The 20,302-nt window shown below is 45.0% G+C and overlaps 2 protein-coding genes across 2 annotated transcripts in view; both read right to left on the reverse strand.

Annotated features, from left to right (window-relative positions):
* Positions 1-4,157: 4,157 nt before the first annotated feature.
* On the reverse strand, positions 4,158-6,887 carry LOC131088650 (TLR adapter interacting with SLC15A4 on the lysosome-like). The gene is made up of 3 exons (XM_058032888.1): positions 6,810-6,887; positions 5,482-5,607; positions 4,158-5,246 (listed from the first exon to the last, which is right to left on the reverse strand). The coding sequence occupies exon 3, from the start codon at positions 5,199-5,201 to the stop codon at positions 4,278-4,280; it is 924 nt and encodes a 307-aa protein (XP_057888871.1). The 5' UTR covers positions 5,202-5,246; positions 5,482-5,607; positions 6,810-6,887; the 3' UTR covers positions 4,158-4,277.
* A 3,936-nt stretch (positions 6,888-10,823) lies between these two features.
* Positions 10,824-20,302, reverse strand: part of SH3BGRL (SH3 domain binding glutamate rich protein like) — a 30,143-nt gene continuing 20,664 nt past the window's right edge. Inside the window, exons 2-4 of the mRNA XM_058032785.1 lie at positions 18,954-19,139; positions 15,866-15,946; positions 10,824-12,907 (exon numbers count right to left, since the gene is read on the reverse strand). Coding sequence (XP_057888768.1) covers positions 12,875-12,907; positions 15,866-15,946; positions 18,954-19,139 — 300 coding nt within the window. The 3' untranslated portion in view covers positions 10,824-12,874. The remainder of the gene's footprint in view (positions 12,908-15,865; positions 15,947-18,953; positions 19,140-20,302) is intronic.

The raw sequence follows: 20,302 nt of genomic DNA on the forward strand, positions 1-20,302 counted from the left end.
AGTGAGAGGCAGGAAAACCCTTCCTGTACCAGTGTGGGGAGAAAGAGAGGAAAGATAAAAAAAATCATGGGATGGCAGACTGGTTTGGGTTGGAAGGGACCTCAAAAATCATCCAGTTCCACAGATCCCAGAGCCCATATTTCAGCTTTACCCAACCAGAGCCACACTTAGGGAAGATGCTGTTCCCACTTACCCTCAAGGAGGAGCAGCAGTGGTGGGACACAAAAAACCCCTGCAAGCCCCAGTTCTTCTTCTGGGGGTGGTTTCAGCCCCAGCTCCTCAGGGTGCTGCAGCTTCCCTTCTCCAGGGGAAGCTCCTCACTCACCAAAGGAACCCCCAGGAAAGTGCTGAGATGCCACAGAGATTGTTCCCAAGGCACTGCAGTTTAAAGGGCTGTAAAAATAGCAACAAATTCTCTGCTCCAAAGAGAGCCCCAAGCAAACATCCCGAGCAAAACAAAGCCTTGATGGACACAGATCACACACAACTCCCAACAAGTTTCAATAACTCAGCTCCACACACAAATCTGCTCCCACTTTGCTCCAGTATATCAAATATTCCTCCAGATTTTTTACCTTCTCAAGAGCACAGCTCCCAAGTGAAGGGGAATATCCACAAGCCCTACATGGACCAGGATGGAAAAGGAAAAATCTTCAAACTCCTGGGATTCACAGCTCCACACTAAACCCTTTTATTTCCCCTCCTTGATGGTGAATATGGGAGTGAAAGGTTCATTAGCACCTGGGCACTCATTTACCAAACAACAACTGACCCTCACAAGTGATTTATATTCCCAACAGATTTATGGGATTATCACAAATAAATAAACTCAAAAGAAAAGCAGGCAAGGATTAAATGGTGAGGGTGTTCTGGTAAAGAAAAGAAAATTAGGGTAATTACAATCAAATATCTGGATTGTTGAAATCTGTATTTAAAACAGGAACAAAACAGAGCGGAAAAAAAATCAGTTTTGCCATGCTATGTATAAACTGGTGGAGAGCAAGAAAGAACACTCTGCTAAAAAGTAGATTTCAACCCACTAAAAGTAGTTTAATATTTTACATTTCAGGTGAAAAAATAAGCCACTCAGATTTAGCTTCATTTGTTTAACAGCTTTTTCCTGATTAAAAGAGAGATGAATGAAAAATACAAATATTTGGTGTTTGAGATTTTTCTGACAGTCAGAATTTTTTGTCACAAAATGAAGGGTTTGGCCTTGCAGGCTTTAAGTCTTTCTTTATTTTAACTGAAATAGAACATTAATTGATGGAAGTTGTTGTTCTGCACACCTGGGCATTCTTTTTATGAGAAATAATCCTCCCTCCAGAGAAAGACAGACTTTGAGATTTCATTGCAAAATGGTTGTAAATCCCTGGAAATCCTGACCTGGAAGGTACTAAAGGAAACCACCACTAGATATCACCATTTGACTATTTAATAAATCTCAGAAAAATTGGTAATGTATAAAAATCCTAATTATCCTCCAGGTTGATGAAGTCACTTTCTAGAGGGGTTTAATTCCCACAACTGAGGCAGGCTGGGGAACATCCTGTCTGCAGGATTAATTGGGGAAATGTAAATAAAGAGTCCAGCTTTCTACAGGGGCTGGGTCCCAGGACCTGGTGAATATTCCTCTGTGGGAACAGAGAATCAAAGCTGGATATGAAGGTAAAAATTCCCTGCCAGTATTTCTCCTCCAACATCAGATTTTCTGGCATGGGGATAAAAATCAACTCCAGGCAGAATCTGGCCGTGGATGTCTGCCCTGTAAAATATGGCACTGCTTTCCTTGGTAATGGATTCCAGCTGCTGCCCTTCAGCAGCCTGGAAAAGCACCTTTCCAGGGATTTTCCCCAAGGAATTGGAGTTCACTGAGGCATTTTCCTCCTAGTGAAAATGGGCACAGCTCCAGTGCAGCTGATGGAGTTTTACTCAAAGTCATAATGGGACTTAGCATCTTTCAAATATAAATAAATCCAAAGCAGGTCATGGATTACAACATGTCAATTAAAATAAAATTGAATTAAAACAGTATTTAAGTTAGTAATAAATGTATTTGTCTCATCTTTTTAGAAATTAACAGATTTTGCCCCTAAAAGTATTCTGTAGCAACATCTTTCTTCCTACAGAGAGAAATTAATTTTGAGAAGTTACCTAAATTGTGGGTTAAACCAGTTTAACAAATGCTGGGGGGAAAGAACATGGACAGTATTTTTCCATGGGCAAAACTACATAAAAATGAATAACAAAATACAATGTGCTTTACATTAACAATGTGCCTTTACCTGCACCTCCATTTGTGCTGTAAAAACACAGGTCATTGGGGTGGTCTAAATTACCTATTTTCCTCAAAACACTGCTGTTATGTGGTTTTATTTTCCTTCCAGCTAAAATTACTCACATATTTAATAAAATTAATTTAAAAACAAGTTCTGAAACCAGTCCTAAGAAGGGCTGGGATGAACGCAACTTCCCAGCGACCTCAGGTTTTGGTGAACTCTCATTATTTATGTGTTGTTTTCTCCTGTGCCACTCCATTTCTGTCCCGGGGATGGAGCAGCAGATCCATCAGGGATTGCCCCATGGTTTTATTTTCATACCAGCCAAAATTACCCACATATTTAATAAAATTAATTTTAAAAAAAGCTCTGAAACCAGTCCTAAGATGGGCTGGGATGAACGCAACTTCCCAGCGACCTCAGGTTTTGGTGAACTCTCATTATCTATGTGTTGTTTTCTCCTGTGCCACTCCATTTCTGTCCCGGGGATGGAGCAGCAGACCCATCAGGGACTGTCCCAGAGCAGCAGCTGCTGTTGATCCATCGGTTTTAATCCCTGGGTTGGGGCTGGGGAGAGCAGCAGAGCAGAGAGGGCTCCTCCAACGCATTCCTCAGCGCTGGCAAGGACAGAAAACCACCCCAGCCTGGAGCTCAGGTTTAACCTCCGACTTCCTCATTTCCTGAGGAAGAACCTCGTGCAATTAACTCCTTTCCAGACTTTGGCTTGCCCTGTAAAAGGATCCCAGGGGGAAGCAAGGGCTGGGGCACGGCAGCGCAAATGGCACGGAGCACTTCTTGCTATGGTAATTGCAGAGCCTTTGGCTGCTGCTGCCCTCTGGAACATTTCCCATCCCAGCCTCAGTTAAATTGTTCTCTGCACCTCCACCAAGGAAAGCTGGAGAGCTCTGCCCACCCTGCGCTCCTCTGAAATTTAATGAAGTCATTTGGCCTCTTCCAAAGGACTCCTGGCCTGATTTTGAATGCTGAGGAGGAGATTAATGAGACATACATGGAATTAGGGCAATGCAAGGGAAGCAAATCATCCTTTTCCTGCCATGCTCCTAGAAAGCAAGGATGAGATTCAGTACTGCTCACACTCCTTGCACCAAGGTCAGTGGGAATTTTGGATCAGGCAAGGACCAGTCACGTCTTGGATGTGTATGAGTCTGATTTTATTAATTTGTTTCCTTATCAGGAATTATCTTTCCCTGTCATTTTAATAAAAAGAGAGAAGTCCTTTCATTGCCCACTCAGATCACTTTTCCCTCAGGAGCAGTTTTTTCTCAGTCCTGCTGATATTTTCTTTGAGTTCACAGATGATTTTAAGAAATGCCCAAGAAATAAAGATTAAAACAAACAACAAACAACCACAAGCAAAAAAACCAACAAGAAACTTTATTAGGAAAAAAAAAATTCTGCAGAGCAGGTAACAGTCCAATTCATCTATCATTTTACAGTGGTGACATAATGAATAATTTCCAGCTGAAATATTTGCTGAGAAGCAAGAGCAAAGGGAGAAAATGTGTTTCAGTGCTAAACAGCAGTATTTCCATATGAAAATCTGCATTTAAATTTCCAAATGAAGATGCAGGAATCTTGCACTATTTTTTCAGGAATGCTGCAGTCATCTTTGCTTGCTGATTTTGCAGAAAATTAATGCTTTTATGTGTGGATGTGGCACTTGAGGACATGATTTAGTGGTGCTGTGTTAATGGTTGGACTTGATCTCAGTGGTCATTTCCAACTTCAACACTTCTATGATTCTATATATATTATAAAAACATGATTAACCAGTATTTTTGAGAGAAATTAATTTCAAATTCCACATTAAAAACCAGAAAACAATGACCTTTACCTGTCCTCCTACCAAAGGGGTTTAAGACTTAAAATATTAACTAGAACAAGTGTAGTGTGCAAATGTTTCCATTTCCCAACCTAATCCTCGCAGTGAATCACTCATACCTGAATCCCATCCCTCTCCTGAGCTGAGCAGCTCAGTCAGGATGTGAATTCCACCCTGCAGCTCCATTTTGCAGCCCCTGTCTTGGAGATTTGGAGGTTTGGGGTGCTGAACTCGGAGCTGTTCCTGTTGGGAGCGTTGCGGGAGCTGAACAAAGCCAACGAGTGCAGGAGGGCTCCCCTGGCTCTGGAGGTTTCTATGTTCTGCTCCTGGGAGATCTGAACACTTATCTGGTCCAGGCTGTTCCTTATCCAGCTGCAGGTCAGCAGGTTTGTTATGGAACCACACCTGGCCAGGCTTTCTTCAAAAAACTGTTTGTAGAGCTCTGCCACTTTGGCTTCCATGTACTTGTTGAGCGCGGAGTTGGACAGGGGCTCCTCGCTGAGCAGGAGGCTCCTTTCTCCAGCTTCATCTCCAGGCAGGGACACCCCAGTGGGCTTTCTGGGATGCTCACAGAGAGGGGATTGACCCAGGGGAATGTCTATGGAGAGCAGCACAGGCCCATCAGGGAGCTCATCACACCCGTGGTCCAGGACACAGCCCGAGTCACGCGTGGGGCCCCCCACGCGGTCCCCCCCGATCTGCAGGTCAGGGTAGTTCTGGTAAATGCTGTTGCATGGCCAGGACCTGTACAAATCCACCTCGTCCAGGCTCCCTCCTCTCCTGGGGATGTGTACAGCTGGGGATGCAGTGCCTTTAACCAGCATTCCCTGATCCTTTGCAGGCTCCTTCCCTATGGATCCCCATCGGGGGCTGCTCCCGGCTTCCACTTTGCTGCTTCTGGCAGAGAGCTCCTCCTGCTTCTCACATCCATCAGCAAAGCCTTTAATTCTTGGGATGTCTACAAGTTTCTGTCTCCAGATTCCCTCTTTGGCTTTTTGGGATGCAGGGGATTTTCGAGGCTTATCTTGATGACAGCTTTCTCTGTAGATGAGCCTCGTTAGGATGCCTTCTGCCAGCATGGTGACAAGTGTGAGCAGCAGGGATCACCAGAGTTCCATGGAGCCCTGGAATGGAGAGACAGGCACAACACAACAGCAACAACTATTATTCATCAACTATTATAGAATAATTATATTATTATTGTTGCTATTATTGTTATTTTTACTAATCAGGAAAAATCACTGTCTTTGTGAGAAGTGCACTGATGACCAGTGCACTTCTCACAAAGACAGTGATTTTTCCTTCCCTCTCAAGCATTTATTTTTAGCAAACATTAAGCTGCATGCTTTTCCTCTTTACCATGTCCACAAAAATCATTCTGAAGGTACAGGAAGGGCTTTAATCAGCTGCTTCATCTGTAACATCCCTTCTGCTGCCAGGTCTCTTCCTCATCGTGGCTACTTCAGACAGATTGCACTTTGTAAGCTGTAAAAATCAGCAGAATCATTTTACTTGTCTGTATCAATATCATCAGTAATTAATCAATGTTTTCCATTACAAGACAACCATTTCCAAGATCTAAAGAGGTGACATAGAAAGGAAATAAAGATTATATTTATATTTAGAGGCATTTCTGACTTGAGCACTTCTGTGAGGTGCCAAGGAGCTTCAAAAGAAACTGAGAGTTCTGCAAATAGAACAAAACTGTATTCAAAATGCAGATCAAATGTGTTTAGAGTCCCTCTTAATGATGAACTTAAAAGATAGAAATAGTTAATTTGCCTTCCTCAATAGTGATAATAGTGAAAAGTGTCTCAAAATAATTTACTACACTTAATGGTTCCTTATCATCCCTTTCCAATTCACCTACTGTTAAAATCAATGGGAATCTTCACATTAAGAGTCTGACCTGAACCACTGCTCTTATAAAAGAATGGGAAACATGAACATAAGAAAATCATTCAGTTATTTTAAATATCCTTTAAATCTCTGCATAATTGAAGTATCCACAGACCCAAAGTGTGCTTGTGGCTCAACACTTTTCACCATGCCCCTATACTCTGGTATATTTGAAATTCCTCACTACACTGGGTCACTTTTCAATCCCAATGCTCCTTCCAGGAAATATTCTAAAACTTCAGTTATTTGAGAGATGGAAATTTTCACCTTTCCCCCAAAATTTACACACTGGCACAGCACAACTGTTTTTTTTTTTTTTTTGTTTTTTATTTTTGTAGGGTTCTTTATTTTTGTGATACAGAAGGTGAAAGGAACACAGGAATTTCAGGCCAAAGCAGGCAGGAAAGGCAGCAGACCTGGTTATCTACAGAGTCATTTACATATGCATAAAGCAGGGCAGCACTTTCTTAAGCACTTATGGGAACTTGATAAATCATTTTCCAAAGAAAGAAGAATTGGCAGTCTAAATCTTGCTAAAGATCCATGGAATTTGGAAAGCTCTGTGCCCTGTAGGACATGGGTAACCCAGTCCTTACCCTGCTCTGTAGGACCTCAGGGTACCAGCTCCTTACCTGCTGATAATTTTGGTTTATTGCTTTGAAAGTGCTCATGAAGAGCTAAAACTTGGCAATCTTGGAAAAACCGGTCTCCTCCAAATGAAATAAGTGGTTCCTGTGTTCTGGAACAAAGCATAAGGAAAAGAAAAAGGCACAAAAAGCCCAACTCACCAAGCCCAGCCGGGTCCAGGATGGATTTCCCTGAGCCCAGAGCTGTCCTGCAGAGCTGCTGGGAGGGGGCAGACGGTTCCCCAGCCTTTCCTCACTGCTGCCTGTGCAGAAGAAGCCTGACGTGCTCATGATGCAACTCCCCAGCATTTTGAACTCATAAAACAGAAGTGATCCCGCTGGGAGAGGGCGCGGTTTTTGAACACAAAGAGAGGGCTGCAGCTAAAAGAGGATGTTTGAAAATGAATTGAGATGTTCCTGACCACGGTGTGATGCTGAGGAGCTGCTGACAGCCAGAACGGGGCACGGGGAAGGAGCAGAGAGTCGGGGCTGAAATCGGAACCGAATTCCACCAACACTTCCACTGGCAGGAGCTCAGTGCTGCTCAGCTGACCTGCGGACTTGCACCACTTCCCCTTTGGAAACAGGCAGCTAAATTTAGAGTCTGGTGATGTGCCACTCATGGGGAGGAAGTTGGCAACTTCCTTTCCCCCGGATTTTGATGAGATACCCTGTGTCTGTGACTGGCAAACAGGACAATGAGCCAACCTGAAGGCAGCAGCCAAGGGACAGCCCTGCACAGTTGTGATGCTCCTTGACCAAACCTGCTCTTTAGGGGTTAAAGAATTACCTCTGGCACTTCCCATGGTGGTTTTAGGTGTCCTCTTCAAGCTGAAGCCAAGGTCAGGCACTGAGCCCTCCCCTCAGCACAGGATCCAGCCCACAGACAGTCTGGAGAGTTTTCTGTTGGTGACTTTTCTAAATTTCCTTTTTCTCCGAATTTAAAAAAACCCAACGAAGCAGAAGCTGAATCTGGTCTAAGTACAAGACAAAAGATTCTAAAAATACACTGTTTAATGACAGGAGCAAGACACAAATTATCATCAATGCCATGGGCAGGGACATCCTCCACCATCCCAGGCTGCTCCAAGCCCTGTCCAACCTGGCCTTGGACACATCCAGGGATGGAGCAGCCACAGCTTCCAGGGCAACCTGTGCCAGGGCCTCCCCATCCTCACTGGGAAGAATTTCTTCCTAATATCCAATCTAACCCTGCCCTCTGTCAGTGGGGAAATCATGTTGTGCCTTGGAAATTAGGTTTGGAGTAATTCTGGCCATACAGGTTCAATGAAGTCTGTAAAGTTACCTCTCTCCCCTCATTTTCTCCTGCATTTCATGAAAAACTTCAGGTTTTTATGGAGGCAAAATGAAAGCTATTTTTACTCCCATCAATTTGATATAAAACTCATTTAATATTTAAAAGCTGTTCAAAATTAGCTGATTTTTTAATCATGTTACATGAGCAATTTCTGCACAGAAGGTGTGGCTGGGACTCCAGCAGAGTCACTGCCCGCAGCCCTTGGGGGCAGGAACCAGGGTGGATCAAATTCCAACCAGTTTTAAAGCTCACCAAGCTTGCAATTAGTGCCAGCTGCAGCTGGAACTTTTGTGCAGCTGTTTCAACAAGACACAAAAGTAACAGAGAGGAAGAAATCAAGTCAGGTAATTTGTGTGGGGTGATTAAAAGCAAATCAACTTCCATTTCATACCCAGCAATGTGATCTATGGAATGTGTCCCTGCCCATGGTGGGGGTGGAATGACATGAGCTTTACCATCCCTTCCAACCCAAACCAGTCTGGGATTCAGGTGGTAGATGCATCAATAGCCAAGGAAATCAATGTGTTCTCTCAATTAGATCTCACCAAAAAGTAATTCCCTTTTATTTACAAAAATAAAGTCAGAATGAGATAGAACCAAAGTCAGTTCAGAAGCCGAGCACAAATTGCACTTAGGATAAACAGCAGACAAGGATATCAGAATTTGGAGCTGACTATACATTGAAAAAGAATAAACAATTACTCATATCATTCATATATGGAGAAAATTCTACTACACTGAATGATACTATATGAACTATGGCTGCATGTAAATGAAGTCTCCTCTTTCAGCACAGGCTGTGCACTTTGCACGCACATAAACATGACACAGATACTGACTGGTTTGAAAGGTTTCATGTGAGAAATCGTGTTGTATGTTGTGGTTTTTCTCCCAAGCACGGCGGCTGCGGCGCTTTATTTCCCATTCCAAAGGAATTTCATTCCAACACCGCCTCCCCCCCCCCCCCCCCCCCCAGAGGAGCTCCTCCCACACAACCCCACCGCACCCGGCGCGGCTTAAGTAGAAGAGAGGCGGGGTTTAATGCTGACTGACAGCTGTACCACCCAATAGGAAGGCGGGACGGGCCCGCCTCGGCCGCTGGTTGCCGCAGCAACGGGGCGCGCGGCGGCGCTGCGGGCCCGGGCGCCATTGCGGCCCCTCAGAGCGGGCGGGCGGGACTCGGGCAGCTCCTGGCTGGGAAATGTGCGTGCGATCCACATCGCTCCGTGTAAATAAAATAACCTTCTCTGCCTGCTGGGAAAGGGTTCCGGAAAGAACTGAGGCCATGTGGGAATTACAGTGCTGCTGACAGTGGATTAATGATGTGCTGGTTTCCTTTTATTAAGGATTTTGAAATAGTGAGCAAATTAAAATGGTGAAATGGACGAGTTCCTGATGATATCTACAATAAACTAACCTTTAAAAGAAGGAATCACAGCAGAAGAATTTTATATTACTTACTATATTCTGTATGTGTATAAATATTTATAAATATATATAAAATAATACACATAATGAATTACTGTATATTCGTGTTACAAGATATACAGGGCCAAGTCTGATACCGCATGAATACAACACTTATATTTTCTACTAAATATGTGTGTTTTCCACTAAATATATGTATTTTGCATACTCAGTACTCACTATTGTGCTTACCTGTAGTAATCCAGCAATTTCAACTTCATCACCTTAACTTTTAAAATTCTTTTTAATTTCTGCAAGTTTACCAATGCAGTCTAAAATTTTTAATAATAAACTTCAAAACCATCATAACGAACCCTTCAATCTAAAACATTCTACCAAGATCCCAGAATATGGATAAATCACAGAATATTTCTGCAGGAAACTCAGTAAATGGTAACGATTGAGAATGATTTATTTGTGCCATGGGATCAGGATCTGAGCAATGTGGTGTAGGGAAAGTTGTCACACATTGCATGCACATGTGTAGCTTGGTTTTTAAAGATTTTGGGAAATTATTTTCATTGAACTTTACATTAATGAATACCAACTGGGTTTTTAGGATTTTTTTAATTAAAAAAAAAGCAAAGCAGCGATTTTTCTGAGTTGCATGAGTGGAGTGGATACACGGAGGGTAAATGGGATTCATTACAACTTAGAAATGGCATTGCTGGCCCTTTTCCCCTGTGCCTGATGGTGCTTGGCTGTGCTTCAGCTGCTCACACAGAAGCTGATCCTGCACAAATTACCAACCACTCTGGAAAAAATCAGGTTATTAGTTTTCACCAGACAATGCAAACTGAAGTCTGGAGTTTGGGCAAAGCCCAGGGCAGGTCAGAGGCAGCGAATGTGGTTTCTGTAACTCTGCAGATCTCGCAGGTGGTGCAGAACTTCAGCACATGAAGCGGGAAGCTGATCTACCTGGCAAACAGGGAAGGTGCAAGTGAAGTTTTAGTTTAAAATTTATCCTGCACTGCCCTGTGGCAACACAAATAGAAAACAGCACAGCTCCCTGCTGGGAGCAGCACAAAGCTAATTAATTACAGTTTGTGAATGAGCAGGGGAGGCTGGGTGAGCTCTGAGTGTGGGAGCAGCTGCTGTGTCCCAGCCACTTCCGACTGTCCCTGCCCTGGGGAAGGAGTGGAAAAGCAGAATGAGGAATAACCCAAACCTTGACACACTGCTTTGGGTAGGTGCATCCTCAATTAAATCCCATTTAGTAATTAAATCCCATTAGCTGCAACAGGTGAGAGATCCAAACATCACTCTCAGCAGCAGATCCCTGATGTTCACCTTGTATAAATCCTGAGCTTTTAAAAAGCAGTATTTCCATCTGAAAAATTCACTTATTTCAGCTTCAAATTGTGAACAAAACATGCAAACAAGTCATGGAGTGAGAAAGTGTTCTAAACCAACTTTATTGGAATGATACAGGAATGGTTAACATACAGGTTAAATCCTCAAGGCCTGCTTTCTACATAGGAAAAAAATAAGAAAGAAAAGAACAAATTCAGTTCTTGCACCCATGGAAACAGAAAACCAGCACAGAGGTAACAGATTCCTGGCACTCCTAAAGTCATGCAAGAGATCTGCATCAAAAAACTCAAGTTTTACACACACAACAAAGAGATTTTGGGTATTTTCAGTTTGTGTTGGTGCCTTGTTCCCCGGACAAAGGAATAATTCAGCCTGGCTCGCCAGAGCTGCCTTAGGAATGCTGATACAGTTTGAATGCTCCCATATGGCAAGGGGGGGACAGACGAGGGCAGTGACTTTGCTTTCTTAAACTTGGCAATTCTCTTGACCGTTGAGACAGGAATTGACCTCGTTTCAGAATGTTTTGGGTCGCTGAACTGACAGAATTTGGCAGCTACTTTTAATTACAGCTTCTCCAAAATAATGGCTGGAATTCACCAAACGTGCACAGGAAGCACAGCAAACTGCTGTGGGTACAGAGACTTGTGTGTCAAATCCCACTTTCCTCACCACCCTTCACGTAGTATTCCACAGTTCCCAAAAACCTGAGCAGGAATTTAGACACAGAGAAAGATTTTGGCCAATATTAAGAAAGAAAAACAACCTCGTTCAGAAAGATGAAATCATAGTGAACAACAATAATCTGATGCTGGATTTAAAACATAACGAAACTTCCATCCCCAAAAGGCCTTAAATTTCACAGAACTGCAGTAACTCCTGACAAAAGGTGTTAATAAAAAGCACAGTTTTGTGTGTGTTAATCTTTAAGGTAAGGCAGCATCCATCCATCCATCCACCCATCCCTCAGCCTTGTGATGCTGTGCTGCTTTGTAAGCACAAGCTTCCACCTCCTTCCCAGGCTCCCAAAATGATAAATCAGGAATTAAAATATGGTCAGGAATTACAGGCTCCCTCATGAGCACTGGGAGAACACACAGGTTAATATTGCACGTGGTAAATTCATCCACACAAGACTCTGAGAGATTTGAAATTCCTATTATAGTTTTATGATATGGCAATAAGAATGGAAATTAAGTTTTTATACCTTAAAAAAAAGAAGTCTTGTTTAATTACAATAACTTTTTGCTATTCAAACATTTATTTCTTCATTTGAAAAAATACTATATGAACCTAATGGCTACTTGAACATGCAGTGAGATGTTTAATGCTCTAAGCAGTGTGAACTGGTATTTTTGTAGAGAAATACATTAAAGGCTTTCACCCTTACACAGGTAAGGAAAGGCCATTTCTGGCTGTTTTGGCTTGTTTGCAACATTGAATCTTGCCCCAGATGTGTCATTGCTCGTGCTCAGGCAGCTGGAGGGACCTGTGTCCATTGCCCTTTCTGTCCAAAGAGCCCACACAGATCCCTTAAATGAGAGTACATGGGGTTTGTGGGGGGTTTATCACCTGTACAACTGTGTAACAATACAAACCTTAAATATCCATTCTACAGAAGACAAACACAACTTTCCAAAGTGACTACAATGGTTAAACTACACAGTACCACCTACAAATTCATCTGAAACCAGGAAAGACACTGAAAATTTACTGTGTAACTCAGTAACATTTTTGAGGCAACTCAGGCACTGAATTAGTATCTGACGAGGTTTTAGATGCTGTTTTCCATAGTTTAAATAGCTGGATCTCTAGGTAAAACCCATCTGCTTTTTTAGTACTAAAATAGTTTCTTTAAGTTTACACAAAATGGATGAATTGCCAGGACAGTTTAAACTAAATGTAACTCATTCATGTCTGATTGCTTCAGCTTCCATCAGAACCCACTCCTGCTCCCTACCCTGAAATTCCCATTTCCATCCTGTGTTCAATTTGTGTTATGGACAGTGAATGCTGCAAGCACCAATCAAATGTTAGAAATCACATCTACATTTCTTGAAGCAGAGACAGTTGGACTATTTTATAAAAAGCTGTGGAAATTCCCTTTACAGACATTTAAGGCAGTTGAAATTCACGCTTGCTGCTTGGCCAGTGCTTCAGCTTCCTGAAACAGCAAAGAACAATTACATGTTAGTAGTTTCTCAGCATGTTTCCAAAGGAACACCATAAAACAATAACCTGCATTTTTCAATCTTCTTTCAGCCTTTGTAAGGTGATCACAAATGGGAACAGAATGACAACAGAAGAAATGCAGAAGGAATTTCCCTTTGGTTTCTCCGAGTGTACTTTTGACTGCAGATTAATTTAATTACCTGCCAGCAGCACCATGACCTAGAAGGAAATGAATCAGAAATGAATTCCCAGTGCCCTCAGTGCAGCACCTCAGTGGGGACAGCCTGGTTTATTTGAAAGGACAAAGTTCAACATCTGCCAAGATGTGCTGGAGCCATTTGCTTTTATGACTACACACAAATACTCAAGATAACAGATTCAATATCATTGTTCCATGACCCAGCATTGCTACATAAACAAAACAAATGAGGAGAAAGGACTAGGAGGGGAATTTCCAAGAAGTCTGTATGATTTTTTTAGGAGGAGACACAGTGGGTGACCCCAGCCTGCAGGGCAGGAAGTCCCACGTGTATCTCTGTATCTTGGATGTGTGGCTCACTCTGGCTGTCCTGGCTAACTGCCCTCATCCTGCCTTTGAACCCAGGGCGTGGGAAGAGCCTGGCTGGAGCTGCTGTGCTCTGCTCTGCTGGCCTGTGCTCTGCTCTGCTGGCCTGTGCTCTGCTCTGCTGGCCTGTCATGGCTCAGAGAGCAGGGCCAGGATGTCACCAGGGCTCAGATGTCACCGCGCACCCACAGGCCTTGTGTGAGGACATCCTGGCCATCCACAGCACAAAAAGCAGGTGAGCAATGAAAAGAAGATCAAAAAGAGATACAGAGCTGGAAAAAAAGCAGTGTGTTTGATATTCTCTAAAAGACAAGTGGTTCTTTGAATGGTAAGAAAGAGGAGAAGGTTCCCTTGGCTTTGTAACAACTCCCGTAACCAGCCCAGGGCACTGCAATGGTGGCACCTCACTGGTTGGGGTTTTTTTTCAATACAAAGTACATTTCTTCAGAACAGGCACTGGAAAGCTGGAGAGGATTCCTGGTATTTCTCTCAAGCCCAGGAAGGTTGGAACAGGTAACCTGCTAACCTATTTTTCTTGGACGTCAAATTCCATTTCCTTGGGCGTAGGCCTCCAGGTTTTCTGGGAGAGGCTCAGTTTTCCAGGCCTGACACTGTCCCTCTTTCATACTTTTCCTTATTTCTCCCTCAAGGCCCCTCACTGAGCATCCTCTCAGTCCTTAAATCCATAATAAATAAATAATTAAACATAGCTTTTAACTCACAAAACCCTCTCCCTTTAAAATCCACTCATATTGCTAGAAGTAGAGATGTTTAAGAAAAACTGAAGGCAGCCTTTTCCAGAGTTTGTAGATCCAAAGGACAAACCAAACCACCAGGGCTCAGAAAATAGTTACCTGAATTTACCATGCTCATTTCTGAGCCAGTCCTGTTTAGCACTGATATCAAACCTTTGTGTTCAGAGTCAGATAACTTCCCAAATCTCTCCTGATGGCATCCAATGGAGGTTTCCTGCCAAGGCTGCTCCCAGCCTCCTGCCATTTTCTGCAGTTGCCATGTCATTCCCTATAGCATTATATCCAAGCTGTACACAGCTATGCTGGAAACATCATTTTCAGCACCTACAAATCTCTGTACCTGCCTCAGCAGCCTGCAACCAACTTGACTGGACATCCTAATTGTGGGAGGGATTCCCAAAGTCAGCCCCAGAGCAGGACACAAGGGGTACAAGGTCACTGCTGCAAAGATTATTTACTGTCATCAGCCCAACACAAGATGGAAATTCAGCAGGGTACAGCTGTGCTCTATCTCTCCTGTTTAAAATTCACCTTTTCCTTAGGTGAGGACAGAATTGGAGCATCCCTCAGGACAGAAGCAGAGCTCCTGCCAGCCAGCGGGTCTGGAAGCAGCGACGTTCCCAACGTTACTGAGACAGGTGACCTGATTTGTTATGGCAGCAGCTGCTCTCTGGTACCACTGCACTTCCCAGGGGAAAGGCACGAGCTTCCCTGCATCCCACAGTCTCAGGATTGCTCCCTGGTTCTTTGGCTCCATCCTGCACACTCTGCTGAGCAGTGAAGTGCAGATGTTCCAAGGAACTTCACCAGGACTGTGGCACTGTGTGCAGCTGGTTTGATGCCAGCAGTGGGTAATGCTGGGGTGCAGATCCCAGCTGCTCTGGGCAGCTCTGCACAAGGCAATTTTTTCTCATCACACCATCCCCAGTGGAGCTACTGCTGGAAATGTGGCTCCCAAAACTGCTTCAGTCTGCCCCACAACCTGCAGTGCTCCCTGCTCATGGTCACCATCCACCTTTAAAATTAGGTCTCTTAGTGATGTGCCCAGCACGACCTTCGGCTCGTACATGAGTAAAGCTGAAAGGGAGCGGCGTGTTTATCCACTGGAACAGGAAAGCTGGAAGTGACCTGGAGGATCCTGCTGCTGTCAAGTGAAACGTATAAAGCAGGCTTGTCTTATCCTATCAAAATCAAAAGGAGAATTCCAGCCCATTGCATCCACAAAGCAGTAACCCAGTTCGTAATTGGCAAAGGAAAATAAGCTTTGGATAACAAGCCAGAGGAAAAAATTACTCTGAAGTAAGACCATGTTATTTCAGAAACAGTGACTCTGGTTTCAAGGGATTTTCTAGTAGAAAAATCTCATCAAAATTTCACATGAATTAATTTTTTTTACTGAATTGAAAACATTCTTTGATTTTGTGGTAATTTTTTTCAGCTAGGTTTCTTATGCATTCTTCAGTACAAATATTAAGAAACTCTTCTGAAACTGAAGCCTGAGAGCCTCTGGAATATGAGTATCTCCCAGGGAGATTGATGGGGGCAATGACAGCACATGCACCAGATCCTATTGTGAGCAGAGGAGGAGGAGGAGGAAGCCACAGCTCCCTGTGAGGAGGTGCTCACCCACCTTTGAGCCAGGAGGGGCAGTCAAGCCCAGGAACGCGTACACGGCGTTGTTCTCCCGCGCCTCGAAGAAAGCATCGTAGTCCTTCAGCACGGCAGGAGGGAGGGGGAATAAAAGACAGAGGAGTGAATTGTCAGAAATAATCTCAAATCAGTTCAGGGTGTCACCCAACCCACACCAAGCACACTGCTTCCTGTGCCCAAATGCAAAATCCAGCATCAGCTCAGCACATGGCATTAGCACTAACAGCACACAAACTGGTCAGGCTGGAAAGGACAAGATGGGAATTCATTCTGTGTCCCAATAAGATGTTGCTGTGAGGTGCTCCAGCCTCTCCCAAAGGGACAGACTCCACACAAGGCAGGTGTTGTCACTGGTCTGGTGTGGACATTCCCCTAACAGGAGCAGCTGAGCCTGGACCTTGGCATCAGAAACCCTGACGTTCCCAGATGTCATTGCTGACTCCTGATAGGGATGGCAATTGTGCAACTGGGACTCCAGCTCTCAATCTGTCAGAAGTTCAACTGGAACTTTTACACAGAGTGCACCTTTTACACTGAGAGTGCACCTCTCCATCACATTTCCCACTAAGGATTAGTCTGTGCAAGTGAAGGCAATGGGGTGGCACTCTTTGCTCACAGTGCACTACAAATGCCCTGAACACACACAGCCACTTCCCAGGAAAACGAAGGTAATAAATAAATAAATAAAAAGAAATACCAGTTGCCAAACTCCAACTAAAGGAACCCACAAGTTTTGTGCAAGCTCACTGTTGTCCAAGTTACCACACAATTCCCTCACTCTGACTTCTGAACTCAGCAGGGATCAGTCCAATGACTTTCCTGCTCTCCATTTTTGAGTGACTGTAACTTTACCAGCTCCTCCAGCTTTCCTGGGCAATGTTTGGATGCAGAGTCCTGGCTGGGAAGCCCCAGGGCAGGCAGCAGCTCAGTCTCTGATTGGAGTCAGGGAGAGCTGTTTAGGGCATGGTGCTCTGGGTTCCTGACTCTGTGGGAGACAAAAGCCTAAGGAGCAGCAGCTCTAAGGAGAGGCTGCTGCAGCTAGAGCAGAACAAAGTACAGGGACCAGAAGATTCCAGCAGCCTGGACTTCAGGGATATCAAATTATTGCTCCATTTGCACATGCAGCACTTGCAGGCTGGTTTGATAAAAATGTGTGTGATTATGGTAAATCCTCCCTGAAGCCCTTCTGTTGACAGGACTGGGGCTGCTTGATAACAAAGGGATTGTTTATCTGGCTGGTGCACAGGCCATGAGCCTGCTCCACAGCATCTCCCAGGACAGGAATGCTGGGCCTGAGGAGCAGGGCTCATGCCAGCCCACACAGCATCTCCAGCTCAGCCTCTCTGCCGTGCACGGGCCAGGAAGGCCAATTTGCTCTTTGCTCTGCCACTTGTGCTGCATCAGATGGAACAAACAGGGAACTTCATGCTTGAGAGGCATCAGATAAAGACAGAAAGAGGTTCAAATTCTGGGCACAGAATTAACTTTTACTTTCCTGAAAGCTGAACTGTAGCAACTTGAATCCAGCTACAGAAACTGACCAAATTTAAAGAGTTCAACATGACATCAATCAAAATTTTGGCGATGAAATAAAACCATAGCAAGAATCTTGCAAACAACCCCTTCTCAGATAACTACTGATCCTTATGTCTGTCACTCCAAACCAACCATTTTCCTTATCACAACCAGTCAGTAAAATTTTGAGAGACAAGTGGCACAACAGTTCATTGTGGATATTATTTCAAGTTCTGCTTCTATTACAAGCAAGAAAAATTCTTGGCACATTGAGAATAATTTCTTTCAGTAGGCACAGATTTGTCTCACAAAGGTCCAGAACTGGCAGGTCCTGACTTACAGACTGTGCAGGTCAGAAACAGACTTCAAAAGGACCAGAGGAATGCACACTGTGAGCTCTGTTCAGAAGATACTCAGTTTTAAAAATAAAACTAACACTTAATCTAATAATCATTCAAGCATGGCCTGCTGAGTACAAGTACTGCAGGGCAACTTACTTTTGATCAAGCATTAAAATAATTACATAGGATTTTTGTTTGCAACACGAGTTTCAATCTGCACAAGGCACTGGAGTTACTGAACCACAGCAGCACACAGAGCTCATCCCAAGAAGGATCAGAAAACTGATTTATGATCATGGCAGACATCAGTTCATGAGATCTGGGATTCACATGTACTGGCAAACCCCACATGGGCAGAACAGATCTCTGAACTTGCTGCAGAATGTAAGCTTGGACTAAAAGGGCCAGATTTCTTTGAGGTGTTAGTTCACAATCATGGGGGAAGATGAGGAGTAAAAAAACCTGGCAACTTTCAGAGCCATAAAATGGGAAAAAACCCACAGGAAAAGAAAATTAAGTATGTACTGCAAGGTAGGATCCAAATCAAGAGGTCTACATTTAAATCTTTCCTATGGTGTGACTGGAAAACTCAAGAATCAATTATAACTAAAAGCCAAGATGGGAGGAAATGTCCAACACCTCCTACAGCCTCCCCAGTTTGGGCAACTGCAGCTGGGCAAGGCCTGCCTTGCTCCTCACTGCAGTGAGGCACAGGCAGCAGCAGTGAGGAAGAGGAGTGGGATGAGCACAGGAGGCTGGAGGTAAAGGGATGAGCACAGGAGGCTGGAGCTCGGGGACAGGCACAGGAGGCTGGAGGTAAAGGGATGAGCACAGGAGGCTGGAGCTCGGGGACAGGCACAGGAGGCTGGAGCTGAGGGGGCAGGCACAGGAGGCTGCAGCTCAGGGGACAGGCACAGGAGGCTGCAGCTCGGGGGGCAGGCACAGGAGGCTGGAGGTAAAGGGACGAGCACAGAGGAGCTGCAGCTGAGGGGACAGGCACAGGAGGCTGGAGCTGAGGGATGAGCACAGGAGGCTGGAGCTGAGGGATGAGCACAGGAGGCTGCAGCTGAGGGGACAGGCACAGGAGGCTGCAGCTGAGGGGACAGGCACAGGAGGCTGCAGCTGAGAGGACAGGCACAGGAGGCTGGAGCTCGGGGACAGGCACAGAGGCTGCAGCTCAGGGACAGGCACAGGAGGCCGCAGCAGCCTCACCCCCAGGTAGCGGCTGTCGTTGAAGAGCCGGGGGGGCAGCGGGTTCCCGCTCGCTGGCCGGCTGTCCTCGGGGACGTTCTCCCGCATCCATTTCCGGTTCTCCTCGTTAGCTGCGATGTCCTTCTCCTCAAATTCAATTTTGTTGGCTTCCAAGAAGCCTAACACATCTTGCTGCTGCTTTTTAATCTGTCACAAAAGAAGGAGGGAGGAAAATAAGGTAAACAAAATCAGTGAAATAATTTTTGATGCCGCTCTGGAGTTCGATGCAGAAATCAGGGGGTGAAAATCAGGTTGAAAACGGGAGTGGCAAGAAACTTATTAGAACCAAAAAGTATCTTCTGAAGAGTCAGAGCAGGCATCCCACAAAACGGAACAGGCTGAAGCTTAAAGATGCTGTCTCTACACAAATGTGTGTTGTGTACCTTAAAGGCGCCCACCCAAGAGCAGAGGTGTGAGCAGAGCCCTTGTGCTGGTCAGATTTTACATTTAACTACTCAGGGGAACGTTGTTTTTTCAGGTGCAGTGGAGTTTGCTGGAGGCACATTTGAGGTACAAACTGCTTCCTTGTGGCCTTGGAAGCACAGGCTGAACCTCCCCGTTCCTTCCCAGAGTCTTTTGTCCACCTCAGCGACAAAAGAGAAGTGGTTCACACTTCTTTGCACAGACACTGCTCTCCCGTTGTGTCCTTGGTGTCTGCAGGGCAGGCACAGTCTCTGGAGAGCTGTGACCCCACATCCCCATCCTAACTTCTGTCAGGGAAGCTGGGTGAGGTCCCAACCTGATGCCATCCATCTTGTGCACTCACACAGCATCCAAGGGAAAAGCAGGATCTGTGTGGCAAGCACGCTGCTGGCTCTGCACAGAGAAGGAGGTTTTTATTATTGTCATTATGAATTACTGACTTATTGACACAGAGATGTTCTGCTTATGCTCTGCTCTCCCTTTGCATAACTTCAGCACCACAAAGGAGATTATAACGATGCACATACTAACAAACAATAAAAAAACGGAATTTAATGGAAGTTTTGTTTTCTTCAAATTGCCCCCTTCACTGCAAAGCCAATCCAAGGGCTGGCTTTACCCTAATGAGCTGGGAGCCACAGGAGCAGCATTTCACACAGATGTTGCTGGTGCTAACTCAGGTCAGCCGCAGCTCCCGGAGCAGCCGCTCCATATACGGCCACAGGCAAACCCGGAGCTGCCGGGGTCAGGGACAGCCAGCCCGGAGCCAAATATGGAGCCCGGGCCCCGGCTCGCACAGCCCCGCACCCTCGGGCACCGGGCCGGGCCCCGGCTCGCACAGCCCTGCACCCTCGGGCACCGGGCCGGGCCCCGGCTCGCACAGCCCC

The sequence above is a fragment of the Melospiza georgiana genome, chromosome 12, assembly GCF_028018845.1.
Source record: "Melospiza georgiana isolate bMelGeo1 chromosome 12, bMelGeo1.pri, whole genome shotgun sequence".
NCBI classification, from domain to species: Eukaryota; Metazoa; Chordata; class Aves; order Passeriformes; family Passerellidae; genus Melospiza; species Melospiza georgiana.